Here is a 16,790-nt window from a genome sequence, read left to right on the forward strand (position 1 = left end):
GTGTACCCTACCGATAAGTCGTTCCTGTTGAAGCCACTGACTGCGGAGGGTCTCCCCTTCTATTCCCTGCGAGGTACAGCAGCTCTCAGCCCTTGCACCCTTTCAAGAGTCCTGCAGCGCCTGGTTCTCACACCTCAAGAACTGGGCAGCTCTTTGGGGTTAGTGCTGAGCTTCCTGGTCCTCTGGCCACTGTGTGCCTGGACTTCCAGCCTGGTGGAGGGCACTTGGGCTGTTTCCAAGCTTCAAATGAAGGAACTGCTCAGCAGAAAGCTGCTGTCCACCTAGGACTTTGTACATGGCCATGGCAGCTGTGTGTACAAACACGTGGGCTGGCCCTTGCTTAGGGGTCTCCAGAGAGCAGCCCTCGTGGCTGGCTGTGGGCCCTTTGTACCAGGCTGGCCTCCTCCCCTACCTGGGACCACATGGTTGTAGGCCAGCGCTGCCCTGAGAGATGTTGAGAAATGTACATTTGTGCCTCCTTCCTGTGTTTTTTAAATGAGATGGTTACAGGGTTAGTCGTGCCCATGGTCAGTCTGTTTCTTGGGGGAGTACAAGGACGCTGGTGTCTGCTGTGTCCCCTACAGCAGTTAACAGTGGAGACATGTATATGTAAACAGTAGTCGCTGCATTTATTTGTGAGACCAAGTTAAATAACTTGCAGTGTCAGAGCAACGCTGCAGAACTTGGCCACAAATCCTAAGTTCTGCTTCGGGGGGCGTAGTGACCTGGTAATCAGAGTTGGGGGACAGCTGGGTAGGATGACATGACTCCTCCACCTGATGGCATCAGGAAAAGGTCAGCCCCGTGGCCAGCAGTGCCGTCTGCATGGTGAATCAATTTGCAGATGGTTGTGTGAACACAGATCTGAACACCATTCTTAGGAAATAATTATATACTTGCTGTATGCAGTTATGGGACTTGTTCTTTTAGCCTATTTTATGCTGTTCTCCCAAGACATTTATTAGGGGTGCAGCCAGGTGGGTCCAGCCTGGTAAGGAAGGCCTCCTGGGGCCATGTCTCCTGCATGTTGTCCACTCCTTCTCAGGCCCACTGCGCCTCAAAATCCTGTGGGGCCCTGAGCTTCCCCACACTCAGAAACCTGTGCTGATGTGGTTTGGTGATGAGCTGCTGTTCTCCCAGCTCAACCCGAGTGGACCTTGGGGCCCTTGCCTGATACATTAACTGTCTTGCTTTCTACCCCCGCAGGAGCAGATCATCAGTCTGGTCAATCAGATCTGTGGCAAAGTATCCGGTAAAAACGGCACCATCGAGAACTGTCTCAGTAAACCCACACCAAAAAGAGGCCCCCGCAAGAGAGCGACCGTGGACGTGCCGCCTTCTCGGCTGGCGTCCTCCGGTTCATCCAAAAGTGCTTCGAGCTCGTCATGAAGATGCCAACACCATGGTCAATTTATATATATTTTTTTGTAATTATTATATTCTAGTTTGGAGTACTTGCTGTAGGATACAAGCTGTCTTTGCACTAGCTCTAAAGAAGATTTTCTTCTGGTTTTAGAGAACTAATTTTGTTTTAGCATTAAACTGTTGAACTTTTTTTTGTACTTAGAATACCTAGACACTGCAGTCAGATTTTGGAAACTGCCGTATATTCACTGTTTTAAAAACCCTTGAGGGGGCTGTATTAATTTGTATTGCCCCTGTGGCTGAAAAAAGCCCTTCTTGTTTGTTTTGATTTTTTTTTTTTTTTTTTTAATGTTGGGGGAAAAAAGGCTTTTTAACCCATTTTTGAAGAGGGTGAAGTTTGGAGAACAAATTTTAAAACCATCAGTCATGTGAGCAGGTTTTTTTAGATTGGAAAAGGGATAGGACACAAATACACACACAAACACACACACACAAAAAAACTTGAAAAGAAATGGCTTTACTTTGGCTGTCTTTTCTTCTGTCATGTGCAAGATGAGTTTGTACTTTGTAAACCGGAGAGCCCCGTTTTGTTCCGTTGGGCGGTTATGGCAGCTGGAGGCGGACGTTGTTTCCTAACCAGAGGCGAAATGTGGAGGTCGAGCGATTAGGTTTTCGTTACCAGCACATCACTATGCATCCGTGTGAGGAAGAGAGGACGAAGACAAAGACTGCCTGCCTTGGAGGGTCACTGAGGGAGACCTGTGCCTGATTTCATTAGGAAATCCTTTCTGTTATTTTTTGGTGCTGTTGGCTACTTTATCAAAAAACCCTTCAATAGCATCCTTAAGGAAAAAAAGGAAAAGCGACGGGAGCCGCAGGTGCTTCTGTGCCATCGACGTGCAATCTGACATTCCATCTTCATCTCGCTGCTTCTTGTCACACCTTCACAAGTCAGCATTAATCTTTTTTTTAAATTTATGAACACATTTAGAGCCACTAGGTCTGCAGTTCTTTTTGAATGTGAAAATGCATTTGCGCTCATCTTGTCTATTTTTTCTGTCCATGTTGTAACAAAAAGGAAAAAAAAAAGAAAAAAAATCCCATCCCTTTTGTACATATGCCTGTAAATTGTTTTAAATACTTGAGCCTTTTCTTGGGGGGCGGGGAGGGGTGAGAAGACAAGATGAAGAAAAGCCTTACATTTCAGTTTCTTCATCGGTTGGATTGGATGCTTACAGGGTTTTTCTTGTAACATTTATAAGTGCTGCTTACATCACTGAACAACAACAAAAAAATAATAATGGAGTAGCTGTTGCCCTTCTCCGGTTGTGTGTACAGTATGTGTGGAATAAAAAGGGAAACTGTTTTCACAAGCTGTTCTTTGTTTCATAATTGGATCCATCAGTCCCGTAGCTGCCCATATTGCACTGAGCTTGCCAGTGGCGACTGCCAGGAGCGTCCTAGGATCCACTTTGTTGGTTGTTGTTGCAGAAGACTGAACTGTTTTGGAATATTTAACAGTTACATAAACAGTCAAGTGTTTTCCAATGTGGTTGTCCGGTTTTTATGGCCTTGCTGTGTACTTTTCCCTCTTTTTGACAGTAAACTTCTGCCTATGGCTTACAGTTTGACATTTAATTTATTAGCGCTGCTCTGCACCCCTCCCTTGAGGGAAGACTTCATGTGGTTTATTGCCAGTTTGTTTACTTTTCAGGTTTGTACTACAAGGTTTAATAATAAAAACAAAGTTTTTTGGACATTTGTCTTGTGGAAGATGAGTGAATGGAATGGGCTCCCTCTCTTCTGGTCAATGGGCAAAGGCTGATCTGCCCTTGGGAAGGGAGTCTTGTTGCTCCCTGATCTCCATGCGCTGGTGGCCCAGTGGCTGGGTCAGAGCCAGCCTGCCCCCCCCCCCTCCCCCCCGGTTTCTCTGCAGGAGTAAGAATGGCTGCTTCTGCCTGTCCCTTTGCCCCAGAGGTTCCAGTGTTGTGGTTGGGTCAGCTGTGAACCCAAGACTGTCAGCTGAGTCTAACCACTTACCTTTAATAGACTATGAACCTTTCTATGTTCATTCAGGCCTGAGCCACTGTGGAGCCCCAGGGCCCAGCCATGCTCTGGGGAGGCTGCCTCAGTGGGTGTCCCTTCACTGTGCTCTAAGCAACCCCTGTCATGCTGGCCTTGAGGACCTATGTAGGCAGAAGCCTCTGTACAAACCAGCTACTCTCCCAAGTCAATGTTCAAAGTCCTCAAACTTTATTGTCAGCTCTTCTGTCAGTTTCTCACACATCATTGGCAATTGTGTAAAATCATTAAAAATCTGGCTTTACAGGAGCGTTCTGTGCACGACTGACACTTCAGTCACTCCTGATTTGAGTCACTGTCATCACTAGCATCTGGAGTGGCCTGGCTGTCAGCATGGGAAGTGGCCAGGGCAGTGTCCACCTGAACTTCCTCCTCATCAGACTGGACAAGGGGGCATTCCCCACCTTCACTGGGGTCCAGGGTGGCCGATTCTGTGCACACACAGGGTGAGGAAGGTAGCTTGGGCAGGGACTCTGAGGCATTTGGAACCTGAAGAGTAATTTCATCCTGACAGGTGTCAGTTTCCGGCCCTGTGAAATTAAAATACATTGTTAGGCCGGGCACAGTGGCTTGGGAGGCGGAGGATCTCTAGTTCAAAGCCAGCCTCAGCAATTTAGGAAGGTGCTAAGCAACTCGATGAGACCCTGTCTCTAATACAAAAAATAGGACTGGGGATGTGGCTCAGTTGTTGAGTGCCCCCCTGGTACCCAAAGGGAAAAAGAAATTCCATTAGCAAAGTTTTATGACACCCGTAAATTTGCCAGACTGCTCAGCCCCATGCAGGAACAACCCTGGGCGTACTGAGCTAAGCAGGCCAGAGGCAGCTGGTGGTCTGAGCGAACAACAGACCAGCAAGACTGAGCTGGGGTCCATGGTAATCTACGCAGTCTGTAAGTCATCTCTCCCCTCCCACAGCTGCATCCCCAGCCCTTCTGGAGATAAAGTTTTACTGAGGCTGGTCTCAAACTTCCAACCCTCCGTCCTCCTGAGTTGCTTGCTCTGTACGTATCCTTTAAAGCCATCCAGAACAGGAATGCCAAGAGAACTGTCTTTGGGGAGTTCCCCAGTAGAGAGAAGCTCTTCTAGGAATACCTTTTACATACTGCTGCTAACATTTCTCCCAGCCCCTCATATTTCCAGTGACCCACCTTCTCAGGACAGGACCAGGAAGAGTGCTTTCACAGGTTTGCCAAGCAGAGAGGAGAGGCTAGAGGAAGTGGGCTCCCTGCTGCTGGCAGAATGTCCTAGGGAAGGCTGCAGTGTGGCCGGGCGGGGCTTGGCCTTCCCCTTCTGTGAGTGAAATTTAAGAGCTGCCTGTGAAGCATTACATACAGCCAGGGCTGGGCTGTGGCCCTGTGGTAGAGGGCTTGCCCAGCACATGTGAGGCCAGAGTTCAATTCCCAGCCAGAAGAATTGTACTACAGCTTCAAGTGTGGTGAGGCCAGGTACAGATCCAGTACCTCAGCCAATTATTGTTGAATGAACTGAAACAATTTTGGGAAGGCTTGAGATAGGAGTTAGGGGCCCCATGGGGTTACAGGTGTCTTTACAATACTGACAAGAGTGCCAAAACAGACCATGGTCAAATTCCGCTGAACTGAATGTGATTGGGAAGGAGTTTTAAAAAGACAACCCTTGAGGCCAAGTGCCAGCTGAGCAGGACAGCCCCCCGACACCCAAATTCCAGTTCTCAAAGTGCCAATTTCTGGGCTAGATGATGTACCCCCTCCTCCCTGAGGTGCTGGGGTAGAAATTTAAACCACCGAGGAGAACTCACCAACGTCCAGGCCAGACACAGGTGTGGGGAGACTGCCCAGGGGATGCTGGTAAGAACAGGGTCATTTACACAGGGATGTCCATCCTACCTAACCCCGGGGACAGCACAGGGTTCTCCTCTCCACCCGAATTCAAGAAGACATCCAGGGCCTCCTGGTCAGAGATGTCCATCAAATCCATCTGCTCTAGCATGTCCACGTTCACCTCCATGGATGACATGCTGCCCATGGGCTCTGAGAAGATTTACAACACAAGACACTGTACTTTTTGTTCCTAATAAATTAAAAAGTAGATTTTATGGGCATTGGGCAACCATCTTGCTTCTTCTGCCAAATAGCATGCTGTTTTAAGTCTGTCTTAAGTCATCTTTGGTCACTCACTGTTGCCTTGGGCTCTATATAGCACTTATTCTATTTCCTGGGTGCTTGGTTTGCAGGTGATACTTGGAGCAGGGCATTCTGGCTGGGGTAGGAGCAGTCCCAAGTGGGACAAAAGAAGAGTTTTGGGAATGCAAATGCAAACCCAAGCTTAAGTACAGAAAAGTCTAAAGATTTCTACTGATAACAATGTTATGTTAGAAAATAAAAGTCAACTCATGGAAAATCTGCCAGAATTTACAACAAACTCCCCATCACCACCAGGGGAAGGGATCACTCCTGGCGCCAACAGCATCTGAGGCAACTCCCTCCACGCTCAGGAATAAACCAGGAGGTTTATGATCCAGCAAAGAGGCCAAGGCTCTGTCCAGAAGCTTAATGCAATTCCAGCCAAATTTTGGACAAGATTTTTCAAAGAACTTGAAACACTGTACAGAGGACACAGTGATCCTGAAGAACAATGGCCTGTGTGGGGGTACAGGTGGGGGCACATAGCAAATATCTAGACTCACTATAAAGCAGGGCCTCTCCACCTTCGCTGGCACTCTGGACCAAATAAGTTCTTTGTGTGGGGCTATCACAGGCAGTGCAGGGAGTTGCTCTGCACCAGCCCCTCTGACAGACTTTTACTGGAGCTGCAACAAGATGAGGCCAAGTATGGGGGCACAGGCTGCAAAAACTGTCCCCAGCTGCAAACTGCTGCTTGATGATACTTAGGATGGTCTTGAACTGGAGCGAGATAGTAGGCCGAGGGAGCTGGAGAATGCCTGGGGAGACTCAGGAACTTACAGACACTGACAGAGAAGGCTGTGCCCTACACAGGGTCCCAGGGCTGCGGCCAGCAGTCACTGCTGCAGGGCAAGTCCATGTTGGTTGGCCCCCTGCCTTGTGACTATGCCAGTCAGTAAACAAAGAGCCAAGTAAAGTGAAAAACAATTTGAAGAATTTCTTAAAACACAAAAGCACAAACTGTTGGGAGTCACCCTGGCCCCAAAGACTTAACTTCCCCATCCCCCGAAAAGAGCCGTCCAATGGTGAGTCCTGCTGACTCACATGATCCTTACCCACCAATCAGGCTAGCCCTGCTGGCCCACATGATCCTTACCCACCAATCAGAAAGCACCCCCTGCCAACTGTCAAACCATTAAACTGTTAAACTGTCATAAATGTCAATCCACCCTCGGCTCTATAAATATGCAGAGCTGTTCCTCAATAAACGGGCATTTTCTCCGATGATGAGCCTTGTTCATTCTTTCACAAACCATAAACAAAATTGGCAAAACTGATCACTTAAAATTTTGATTTAGAGCCAGGTGTGGTGGCACAAATCTATAATCCCAGTCAGTGGCTCATGGGGGCTGAGGCAGAAGGAGCACAAGTTCAAAGCTAGCCTCAGGAACTTATTACAAATTAGCAAAGACCAATCTAAGCCAGATTGAGAGAAGTTACATGCATCCGAGAGATCAACAAAGGCCAATACCCATAAGCTTAAAACTTGGTAAAGGAAGGTAAACTAAGAAAAACAAAGTTAGAACCAATACAATGTCATTTCATACTGATTTTTTGGGCAAAAACTTATCTGACTTTATGAGGTGTTGACAAAGATATAAAGTAAGCAGAACACAAACATGGCCAGGGAGATTACTAACAGATACAAATGTCTTGGCAAACAGTGCAACAGAATCTAGTAACCTTAAAGATACGCATGCCACCTGATAAGTACTCCCCACTAGAGAAGTGGTTCTCAGAGTGTGGTCCCCAGAACAGCAGCTGCCGCAGCACCATTGGGGACCTGCTGAGAGTGCCAGCCTGGGAGGCTGCTCGTGCTTGAGAAGCACTGGCCTAAAGTAGCTCTTAAAAAACTAGAATGTCCAGACCAGCACTGTTCCTAATGAAAGGTTAAAACTGGGAAGACTAATCAACACAGCAAAAGCATATTTGTTCAATATAAATTTAGTTTGAGGTGAAAATATCAATACAGATGATTATCAAGATGCCTGCCCAAGAAAGCAGGTTCATGAAGACATACACCATATGACCATTTCCGTAAGGATTTGAAATGTGCCAAGCATACCCACATACTGTTTTGGAATACAGGCCAGACGCAGTGTGTGGTGAAGGTCGCCTAGAGGTGAGGAAGGATCAGCAAGGGGCTCAGCTGGGTGGGGCATGTCGACATTATTATTTATGCCTGTGTCTCTGGAGTACTATTTTCTTCAAAACTGTTACAAAGGTAACATGTTAAGTGTAGAAATGTGGGTATGTTATGCAACTGTCAGTTCTTTTTTGGATATTTACAATATTTCCTAACTAAAATGAAAACCAGTAATGAAAAATGGTAATTCTCACAGTTCTAAATAAAACCCTCCTAGGGAGATTTTACACCAAGTTCAACCCATTCGCTGGCACCTGTTTTAAGACAATTTTGCCTTCTGGAATGTCTCTTGGGTGACCTTTTAGTAAAGGCGCCTTTTTAATTCATAAAGTCTATCTTTCTTAACTTTGTTGCTAATGTCACCTCATTCTCTTCCCAGATGAGAAGATGCCAAGGCCAAGCCAGCCTCCATAGGGCACCCTGGCTCCAGGGGATTCAACCCTGTTGACCAGCAGTCAGCGGACAGCCACAGGAACCTGCAATCTGTGGGAACAGGGAGCCAAGGAACACAGGTACATAACTACTGCCCTGTCTGGCCCTGAGGCACTCAGCACAGAATCAAAGCAATAACAGTGCTTTTCTAAGACTCAGATCATGTCAGACGCAGAGATCAAACCTGGTCCAGGCCCTTACAGAGCACCTCATGTGCCCAGCACACCAGGGTCCCGCCAGCACACTGTGTGTCTGTGGCAGCTCAGTCCCGGGCCCCACCTCTGGCTCCATGGGCTCCCACAGCCCCACCATGCTCCAACTGCTCAAAGATGGGCATTTGCGCTTTACTCTGAAAATTTTTCTGGATAAAATTTTCCATAGCTTTGTCTTAATTAAAAAATGATGATTTTGAAAGTTAAAAAAATTCAGACTGCTATTTCTGATTCAGTGGAGTGAGTCCAAAATCCCATGTTCACTGTAGCAATTTTTAATTTTGATTGATTCTTCTAAAACTTCCCCATATTCATCTCTGGGGATGAAAATCCCTCTATAGGAAAGGGCGGGTGACTGTCAGGCAGGCTCTGTGTGCCCTGTGGCAAGGCCTCTGCAGCTCTAGCTGAGGCACAGAGCCGACAGGGGCATGGCCTGCCACTTTCTCCTTCAGTGCATTGGCAACATGGGCCTGGTTCCATTTAGTTTTTTTTTTTTTTATTTTATTTTTTTATTTTTATTATTATTATTTTTTTTTATTTTTTTATTGTTGGTCATTCAAAACCTTACACAGTTCTTAATACATCATATTTCACAGTTTGATTCAAGCGGGTTATGAACTCCCAACTTTACCCTGTATACAGATTGCTGTATCACATCAGTTACCCTTCCATTGATTGACATATTGCCTTTCTAGTGTCTGATGTATTCTGCTGTCAGTCCTATTCTCTACTATCCCCCCTCCCCTCCCCTCCCCTCCCCTTTTCTCTCTACCCCTTCTACTGTAAATCATTTCTTCCATTTGTATTATCTTGTCTTACCCCTCCATTACATAGTTCTTGATATATCATATTTCACATTTTGATTCAAGACCCTTAGGTTTATACAAAATTACATACAAGAGGAAGTGAGGGGAAAGGGAAAAATAATACAAGGGGGAGGAATGAATTGCAGTAGTGGGGGTAGAGAGAGAAGAGGGGAGGGGAGGGGAGGGGAGGGGAGGGGGGATAGTAGAGGATAGGAAAGGCAGCAGAATACAACAGACACTAGGATGGCAATATGTAAAGCAATGGAAGTGAAACTGATGTGATTCTGCAAGCTGTATAAGGGGCAATATGGGAGTGTATAATCCATTTAGTTTTAACCTGAAATGAGCCAAACACTTTCTTGAAGCTTGAAGAAAATTATTCTTGAGAGGCTCAAAACCACAAAAATTCAACCACTTAATATTTAACTGACATTTGTCCCACAAGGGTTTACTACGTCCCTTCTCCCTACAGACCTGTGCTGAGGCATGGAGGCTGCCACATCCACAGCCCAGGGCCTGTCTCCAGGGTACACTGGCCACCAAAAGAGCTCGGAGCCCAGCAGCTTCTGCCCCATGGGCCACCTGGTTGCGTGCCCATGTGTTTCCCTGTGAGAACAGGCGATGCGTGGTGCACTCTCATTTCATTTCCTCTTTGTCTCCCATGGGCTAGTATGTGCTCAACAAAATTGAACAGGGTGGAGTTAAATGGTTGGGCAGTGAGAGTTTTGGTGACAGTTTTTTTCATCCCATCTCCCCCAAGACTTGAGGCATTGCTGCAGTGTCCCACTATGTTCGAATCTCAGATTGCCCAGTGTGTGCGTATCCATATGGAGTAACTGTGTGCCCTCAAAACTCACTAGTTGAAGCTGCAACCCCCAATGAGTGCGCATGGAGACAGGGCCCTTGGGAGGTAAGGTCAGTCGGAGTCTGAGGCTGGGACCCAGCAAGAGAAAGTGCCCTCATAAGACACCAGGGTGCATGCCCCCACAGTGAGGCGGAAGCTAAGCCAGGACACGAGAAGCCACATACAGCCCTCCAGTACTGGAAGGAACCCACTTCTGAGGACACCCAGTCCACAGCATCTGCCATGATAGTGTCCCCGACAGGATAAGCAGCCTGGAGGGAGCCTCTCTTTCCTCCCCAAGGAGCCAGGCAGCTGCTCTGCACAGCACTCAGGCACCTGAGCTGGGCAGTCTGACTTTCTAGGTCAATGGGTGAAATGGGAAGAAGCTGACCAGGGAGCTAGAGAAGTCACACTCCAGACCCCGTTCCATCAGCTCCAGCGTGGAAAGCACCAACTGCGTCACTGATCACCCACTTTCGTTAGCACAGCCTGAAGCACCCAACAGAGCTATAATCTATTCTCTCTACATCACTTTCCTTCATTCATTTCTTTATCCTCTCCGGGAGGGGACAGGGAACTGGATGTCAAAGAAGAAACCAAGCCAGACAGAGGGGGCATGTTGGGGGTGGGGCACTGAGAGATCTGGAGAGGAACATCTCCAGGAGGTGCTGAGGTGCCCAGAGGGACAGGGAAGCACACTCTCTCTTCCACGTGCCCTGGGCATCAGGCTCTGGGACCATGGCACCTGCTGGAAGGAACAAGTTGCCTGAAGTCACTGCCCTGCCTACCTGGCCACTGCTCCTGGGGCAGCCAGTGGAAGGAGTCCTGTGTCCTCACTTCCACCCTGCTTGACTTATTCATTTAAGCATATGCATGTCTCACAGCACTGATTAAAGAGGTTAAAAACAAATCTAAATGTTCAACCAGGGAATTGATTAAATACAGTGGGCCCTCCATAACCTCATTCTCCATAGTCAACCTCAGGTGGAAAAATGGATAGGCCTCCAATGGGTACATCTGCACTGAACCATACAGACTTTTTTTTCTTGACATTATTCTCTAAACAACATGGTACACTCTGCACACAGCAGTCACTTATATCCTAGGTAACCTGACATGATTTAAACCTCAAGATGATTCCAGAGGAATGCACAGGTTATATGCAAATAGTACACATTTTATAAAAGAGACTTGAGCATGCACAGATTTTGGCAGTGTGTGTGGGGGTGGGTGTTGGGACTGATTCCTCATGGACAGTGAGGGGCCATGTTAGGATGCATCCTGATGATGAATATGTACCCTTTAAAACACATCCTTTCAAATAACTTTTTTTTTGTTCCCCAGGATTGAGCCCTGAGGTCTCATGTATGCTAAGACTCACACATACACACATTCTCTCTCTCTCTCTCTCTCTACTAGCTACATGTCCAGTCCTCAAATAATTTTTAATAATGAGGAAGAGAGCCCTATACAATATTGAGAAAATTCAGAGAACTGGGTGCGGTGGTACATGCCAGGAATTCCAGCTACTTGGGAGGTTGAATCCAGAGGATTACAAGTTCAAAGCCAGTCTGAGTAGACTCTGTCTCAAAAAAATTTTAAAAAGAGTTGAGGATGTAGCTCCATGGATTCCTGCCTGGATTCAATCCATAGTACCAGGAAAAAAAAAAAAGTCAAGATACAAAGCCACGTAGACGTATAGTTTGATACCAATTACAAATAGACTCATGAACAAAGACCAAAAAGAACAACACTAAAATATTAGTAGATCTTACCCTATGCTATAGAATTATGAATAATTTGTCTTTTTCATTCTAAAAAAGTGTTTTTCTGGCTAAAGATGTGACTGTAACTCAGCATGGTCTGCCCTGTGCTAGGCCCTAGACTCAATCCCCAACACTGCAAGGAAAGCAATTTTCTTTCTTTCTTTCCCTTCAAATTTTGTATGAGCATAATTGGTTTGTAATTTTCAAAGGTTGTTTATTTTTGAAATCTTCAACTAGAACCTAGAACTGGAAGAACAAGGGCAAGATGGATATGGCCTGATCTTGATGCTTGGATTTCAGGGTCTATTACTAGAAAGGGACTTCCAAGGCTTTACCCGCAGTGCCAGCTCACCGCGCCTCTCTGCAATCTGCAGGTACCCCGTGGAAAGGTACTGCTCCATGTCCTGCTGGAAGGCTTCCTCAAAAAACTTCTGCCGCTCCTTCAGCTTCATTTGCTGGGTGTGCTCCATTTCCAGGACCTTCTGCGTGTGCTCAGCATCCAGTTCAGCTGGGGAAGCAGAATGACTCTGTTAGGGCTGAAAAGGGACTAGATGGGAAACAGTCGCCCTCCCTCATGGCTTTGAGGTGGGCTGGCACCTGACTGCACAGACGGTTCCTTTTTGCCCCAACCTCTCTGCTGCACTTGGCCCTCACTGATCCCTCGGATGGAATGCCTTTCCCCTGAAACACCCACTCTTCAGAGATAAGCGGCTGCTCATGTTTCAGGACCTAATGCTCAGGTAACCCTTGGGCTAACTCAAGTGGAATCTGTGGCTCCTTCCTGGACAACCTGCATCACTGTGTTCAAACTTTTGTAGATGATTTATAAATTACAATATAAAAGGTAAAATCCTGGAGTTCCTGAAGGACTGTGATGTACTCATTTTAATATCTTGTAACCAAGCTCAGTGCCTGGTGATAGTAGGCACTCGAATATTAAGAGTAAGAATGTATTAATGGAATGCTCTTCAGTCTTAAAAAGGAAGGAAATTCTGACACAGGCTACAATGTGGATAAACCTTGGAGCCTCTGAACCTTTACACCAAGTAAAATAAGTCAACTGCAAAGAGATAAGTGCTGTCTCATTTCCCGATCTGTGAGGTGCCTAGAGTAATCAAATCCAGAGATAGGGTAGAATGGTGGTTTCTAGAAGGTGGAGGGAGGGAGGAATGGGAAAATGTTTAATGGTACAGAGTTTTAATTCTGAAAAGAGCTCTGGAGATGTAGGGTGGTGGTCGCTGCACAACACTATGAATGCATTTAATACCACTGAACTGTGCACTTAAAATGGGTAAGAAGATGAACTATTATACCTATTTCACTGCAATAAAAAAAATGGAAAAAAAATGTAGCCACTGTGGTATGTTAGAGAGTGTGTGGGCCTGGCTTTGCTGTTTCTCAAACACATAACCTAGCTAATAAGTCAGCTAACCTTTCTCATCTGAAATCTGGGATAAACATATTAACCCAGTTTTGGTATGAAAATTTAATGAACTAACGTGGAAGAACTTCAGAACAAAAGTGAACGGCAGCCCTTCAAATTAGGCCCAAGTCAGTAACAGGCAGAAAAACTACTAAATGACCAACCTTAATGAAGAATCCCAGTATACCAGCTGATAAATATTTCCTTGGAGTTTGACCTTTCCTCAAGCCACATATGGAGAATATAAAAATGACATCAGGGCCATTATTCACCCTGTTTGGGTCAAGGGTTATTTCTAGACTATATGAAGTACAAAGGGCTTTGGGACCTTAAGCCCTATGTACTTCACACAGGGTTTGGGCAGAATCCTAAGGTCACCCAGACCTCTGCTCCCTGATGTGCTGGCCCTGCATAAGCCCTAGGACTGTGACTGTGCTGGATTTGAGCCCTGTGACTTCACTAAAGGGGGAGTGTCTGAGCGAGGCTGATCCATCCAGGCTTTCCTAGAGGACAGGGCTTTTCCTGGACAGAGAGAAGCCCAAGAAGGATTTGACACGGGTCCATTCTCAGTTGTTGGTGCTGACAATGGTGGGTCCATATGGCCGGTATTATGCGGCATCCAGGGTCTGAGAGTAGTCCCCTGCTGGCATGCCCTGGTGCCACAACTTCAAGGGGAACTGGGACTCTGGCAACAACCTGCATGAGCCGAGAGCAGGTTTTGCTCCATGGCCTCCAGAAAGACACACTCTGGGACACCCTCACTCCAGTCCCTTGAGACTGCGGGCAGAGAGCCCAGTCAAACTGGGCCTGGACTTGGAGCCTAGGCTGGGAGCTGCAACCTTTGTACTATTTTCAGTGGCTCAGTCTGTGGTGATCTATCACACAGCAATGTGGCATTTTCCTCCAACAATCTGTCGGTAGGAACTCCAGCCCCTGCCTGGCTCTGGGTGGCTGAAGACCCTAGAAAGGCACTCGAGTTCTTTTATTCCAGAACTCAAGGTTTCAAACACCTACTCTGTGGTGACACTGTGCTTGGCGGAGTTCAGCAAGAGGGCAGGTGACTCTAGAACCTCTAGGTATCAGCACAAAGTTTCAGCAGCCTGACTGTCCTGGGGAGAACAGGGCCCAGTGATGTCCCCTCTAGCACACCTCTGGGGAGTGTCAATATCTTCTGGATGTTAGTAAGTGGTTTTAAACAAAACAGCAGATTGTAAAATGAACAGTGGCCTAAGAGGCCCCATGCAATCTGCCTTTGTCCCCCACACCCCTCAATTTCCTACCACTACAACTCCTGAGCACAACATATTCCTATATACATGACAGACCTGAAAACTCAGTAATGGAGTTTACTTTGTTTGCTTGTTTATTTTGGTACCAGGGATTGAACCCAGGAGTGCTTAACCACTGAGCCATATCTTCAGCCCTTTTAAAAAATTTTTTTTTTTTTTTTTTTAAATTTTGAGACATGGTCTCGCTTAGTAGCTTAAGGTCTCACTAAGTTGCTGAGGCTGGCTTTGAATTTGGGATATTCCTACCTCAGCCTCCTGAGCCTCTGGGATTATAGATGTGCGCCACCGTGCCTGGCTGGAATTTTTTTAAATCTCAAATCAGGGATGGTGTCTAATTATTGGAATATTCTGGATTATTTTCTTTACTGTAATCTATGCAAGGAATACAAATTAATGTTACCTGAAGCAACACAACTAGGAGGGCAAACTCCTTAATTACATAGAATGACACACATGTTTCCCCGGTGTGTTCTCCTCATACTGTTAACAGCTCGGGTGTGTGCCCTACTACATTTCTGGGTCATCTTCCACCTCCCATCTGTGTTTATAGGAAGATGGTCTGTCGCAGAGGAAGGAACACAGGTTTGGGAGTCAGTCCAAGCTGGGTTCTGTCCTTTTAACAGAATGCTGGGTCTCCTGTCACATACCCTCAGGGACACCATAGAAGGTAGTTCTGTGGGAGCTACCTCTGCACCTCTACCTCAAACCATGTCCAGGCACCATGGTGCTTTTCTGATTAGAGGATCTCAGCATACCCTGAAGTTCTGGGGAAGTGAGGCAGCTCTTGGCCAGTGGGTGAGAAAGGCAGTATATCCAACCTGGTCTCCCTTGATTCAGTGGTATGATTCCAAGATCCCTCTCAACACTTCTTGAGACCCTGGAGTCATGACAAATGCACCTTCAACAATGCTTCCTTTTGTTGGTTTCTCCTTCCTCTCACTCTCCCCTCGACCTCCCTCCTACCTTCTGGGAGGCCTCCCAAACCACCCACCTGCATGGAAATCCCTGTTGCTCCAGAGGCCCAAGGTAAGGATCCACCTCTAGCTATAACTAATTTCACCTGAGTTGCAAGTGAGATTAAAAACACTTATTTCTGAAGACTGTAGACAAGATCAGGTGAGACAGCATATGTGAATCACCAGGGACACATCAGCCAATAGCTGAGTGCTAACATTAAAACCAGCATTATGATATGAAATGTTAATAAGAACTAAGCTAGAGTATACAGTGAAAAATCACCCTTTGAGCCCCACTCAGATACTTAAGAATGAGTTACCTTTCAGTGGCTTTAATAAATCTGCAAAGAGTTTAGAGTGAAATCGAAAGAAAAAATGAGCGGAAAAAGATGCCTTTTCACCGTTTCCCTTTAGCTGTCAACGTGTATGCCGCGATGCATTAGACTAAGTCACCCCTATGTTTCAAACACTTCAAAGTTCAGCTAATCTGCTTTAAAAAAATAATTCCAGAATAAGAAGCTCAATATCAAAGAGCAATGCAGAAATTATCAAAGGGGTTTTAATTAAATAATATCTTGTTTGACTGAATTTTGATTTTCTATAGATATAACTTGAAGACATTTCATTTTTCTCAAGACTACTGTTTCAAAACTGTGTCATGGTTCTGAATTATTGGCCCCACAGATTTTTATCTTAATTTTTTCTATAGTGGGATAAAAATCCAATCATGTCTCAACCCCCATGGAAGCTGGGGATGGTTTGGATTTGGGAACTTAAAATAACTTTTAAAAAGAAGAAAGAAAAACTCTTTGAAGTATTAAAACATGTTGTTCCTTAAGTGAAACATCTCCACTGTCCCATGAGGGCTCATGCTTCATTTCAGAGCTCCTCTTGCACCTCAGAGCCAACCTATACCAGCTCTCTGGTTCCAGCTATGCCTTTAGCACAATGAAAAAGCACACAGAACACATTTAAAAACACTGCTCTCCAAAGCCAAGAGAGAGTCCCTCTCTGCCTGAGCTGAGGACACCAGATGGTGCCATGCCCTGAAATCAGCCTTTACACTGATGTCAAGAACCATCAGACAGGTGTGGTGCGCATACCTCTAATCCCAGCGGCTCAGGAGGCCGAAGCAGGAGGATTGCAAGTTCAAAGCCAGCCGTAGCAACTTAGCAAGGCACTAACCTACTCAGTGAGACCCTGTCTTTAAATAAAATACAAAAGAGGGCTGGGGATGTGGCTCAGTGGTTGAGTGTCCCCGAGTTTGATCCCTGATACCAAAACGAAACCCCAAACAACACCAAAAA

General features: G+C 46.1%; 2 protein-coding genes across 5 annotated transcripts in view; one reads left to right on the top strand and one right to left on the bottom strand.

Moving 5' to 3' along the window:
- Jarid2 (jumonji and AT-rich interaction domain containing 2) overlaps positions 1–3,122 on the top strand; it is a 220,444-nt gene extending 217,322 nt beyond the window's left edge. For both annotated transcript variants that reach the window (XM_078020561.1, XM_078020562.1), the window contains one exon: positions 1,207–3,122. In XM_078020561.1, coding sequence (XP_077876687.1) covers positions 1,207–1,389 — 183 coding nt within the window. In that variant the 3' untranslated portion in view covers positions 1,390–3,122. The remainder of the gene's footprint in view (positions 1–1,206) is intronic.
- Positions 3,123–3,595: 473 nt separating this feature from the next.
- Dtnbp1 (dystrobrevin binding protein 1) overlaps positions 3,596–16,790 on the bottom strand; it is a 144,383-nt gene continuing 131,188 nt past the window's right edge. For 2 of the 3 annotated variants that reach the window (XM_078020563.1, XM_078020564.1), the window contains 3 exons: positions 12,168–12,323; positions 5,313–5,456; positions 3,596–3,977 (listed from right to left, as the gene is read on the bottom strand). In XM_078020563.1, coding sequence (XP_077876689.1) covers positions 3,724–3,977; positions 5,313–5,456; positions 12,168–12,323 — 554 coding nt within the window. In that variant the 3' untranslated portion in view covers positions 3,596–3,723. The remainder of the gene's footprint in view (positions 3,978–5,312; positions 5,457–12,167; positions 12,324–16,790) is intronic. The other variant, XM_078020565.1, reaches the window with a different exon arrangement.

This window comes from Ictidomys tridecemlineatus, chromosome 8 (assembly GCF_052094955.1).
Source record: "Ictidomys tridecemlineatus isolate mIctTri1 chromosome 8, mIctTri1.hap1, whole genome shotgun sequence".
In the NCBI taxonomy this organism is placed as follows: domain Eukaryota; kingdom Metazoa; phylum Chordata; class Mammalia; order Rodentia; family Sciuridae; genus Ictidomys; species Ictidomys tridecemlineatus.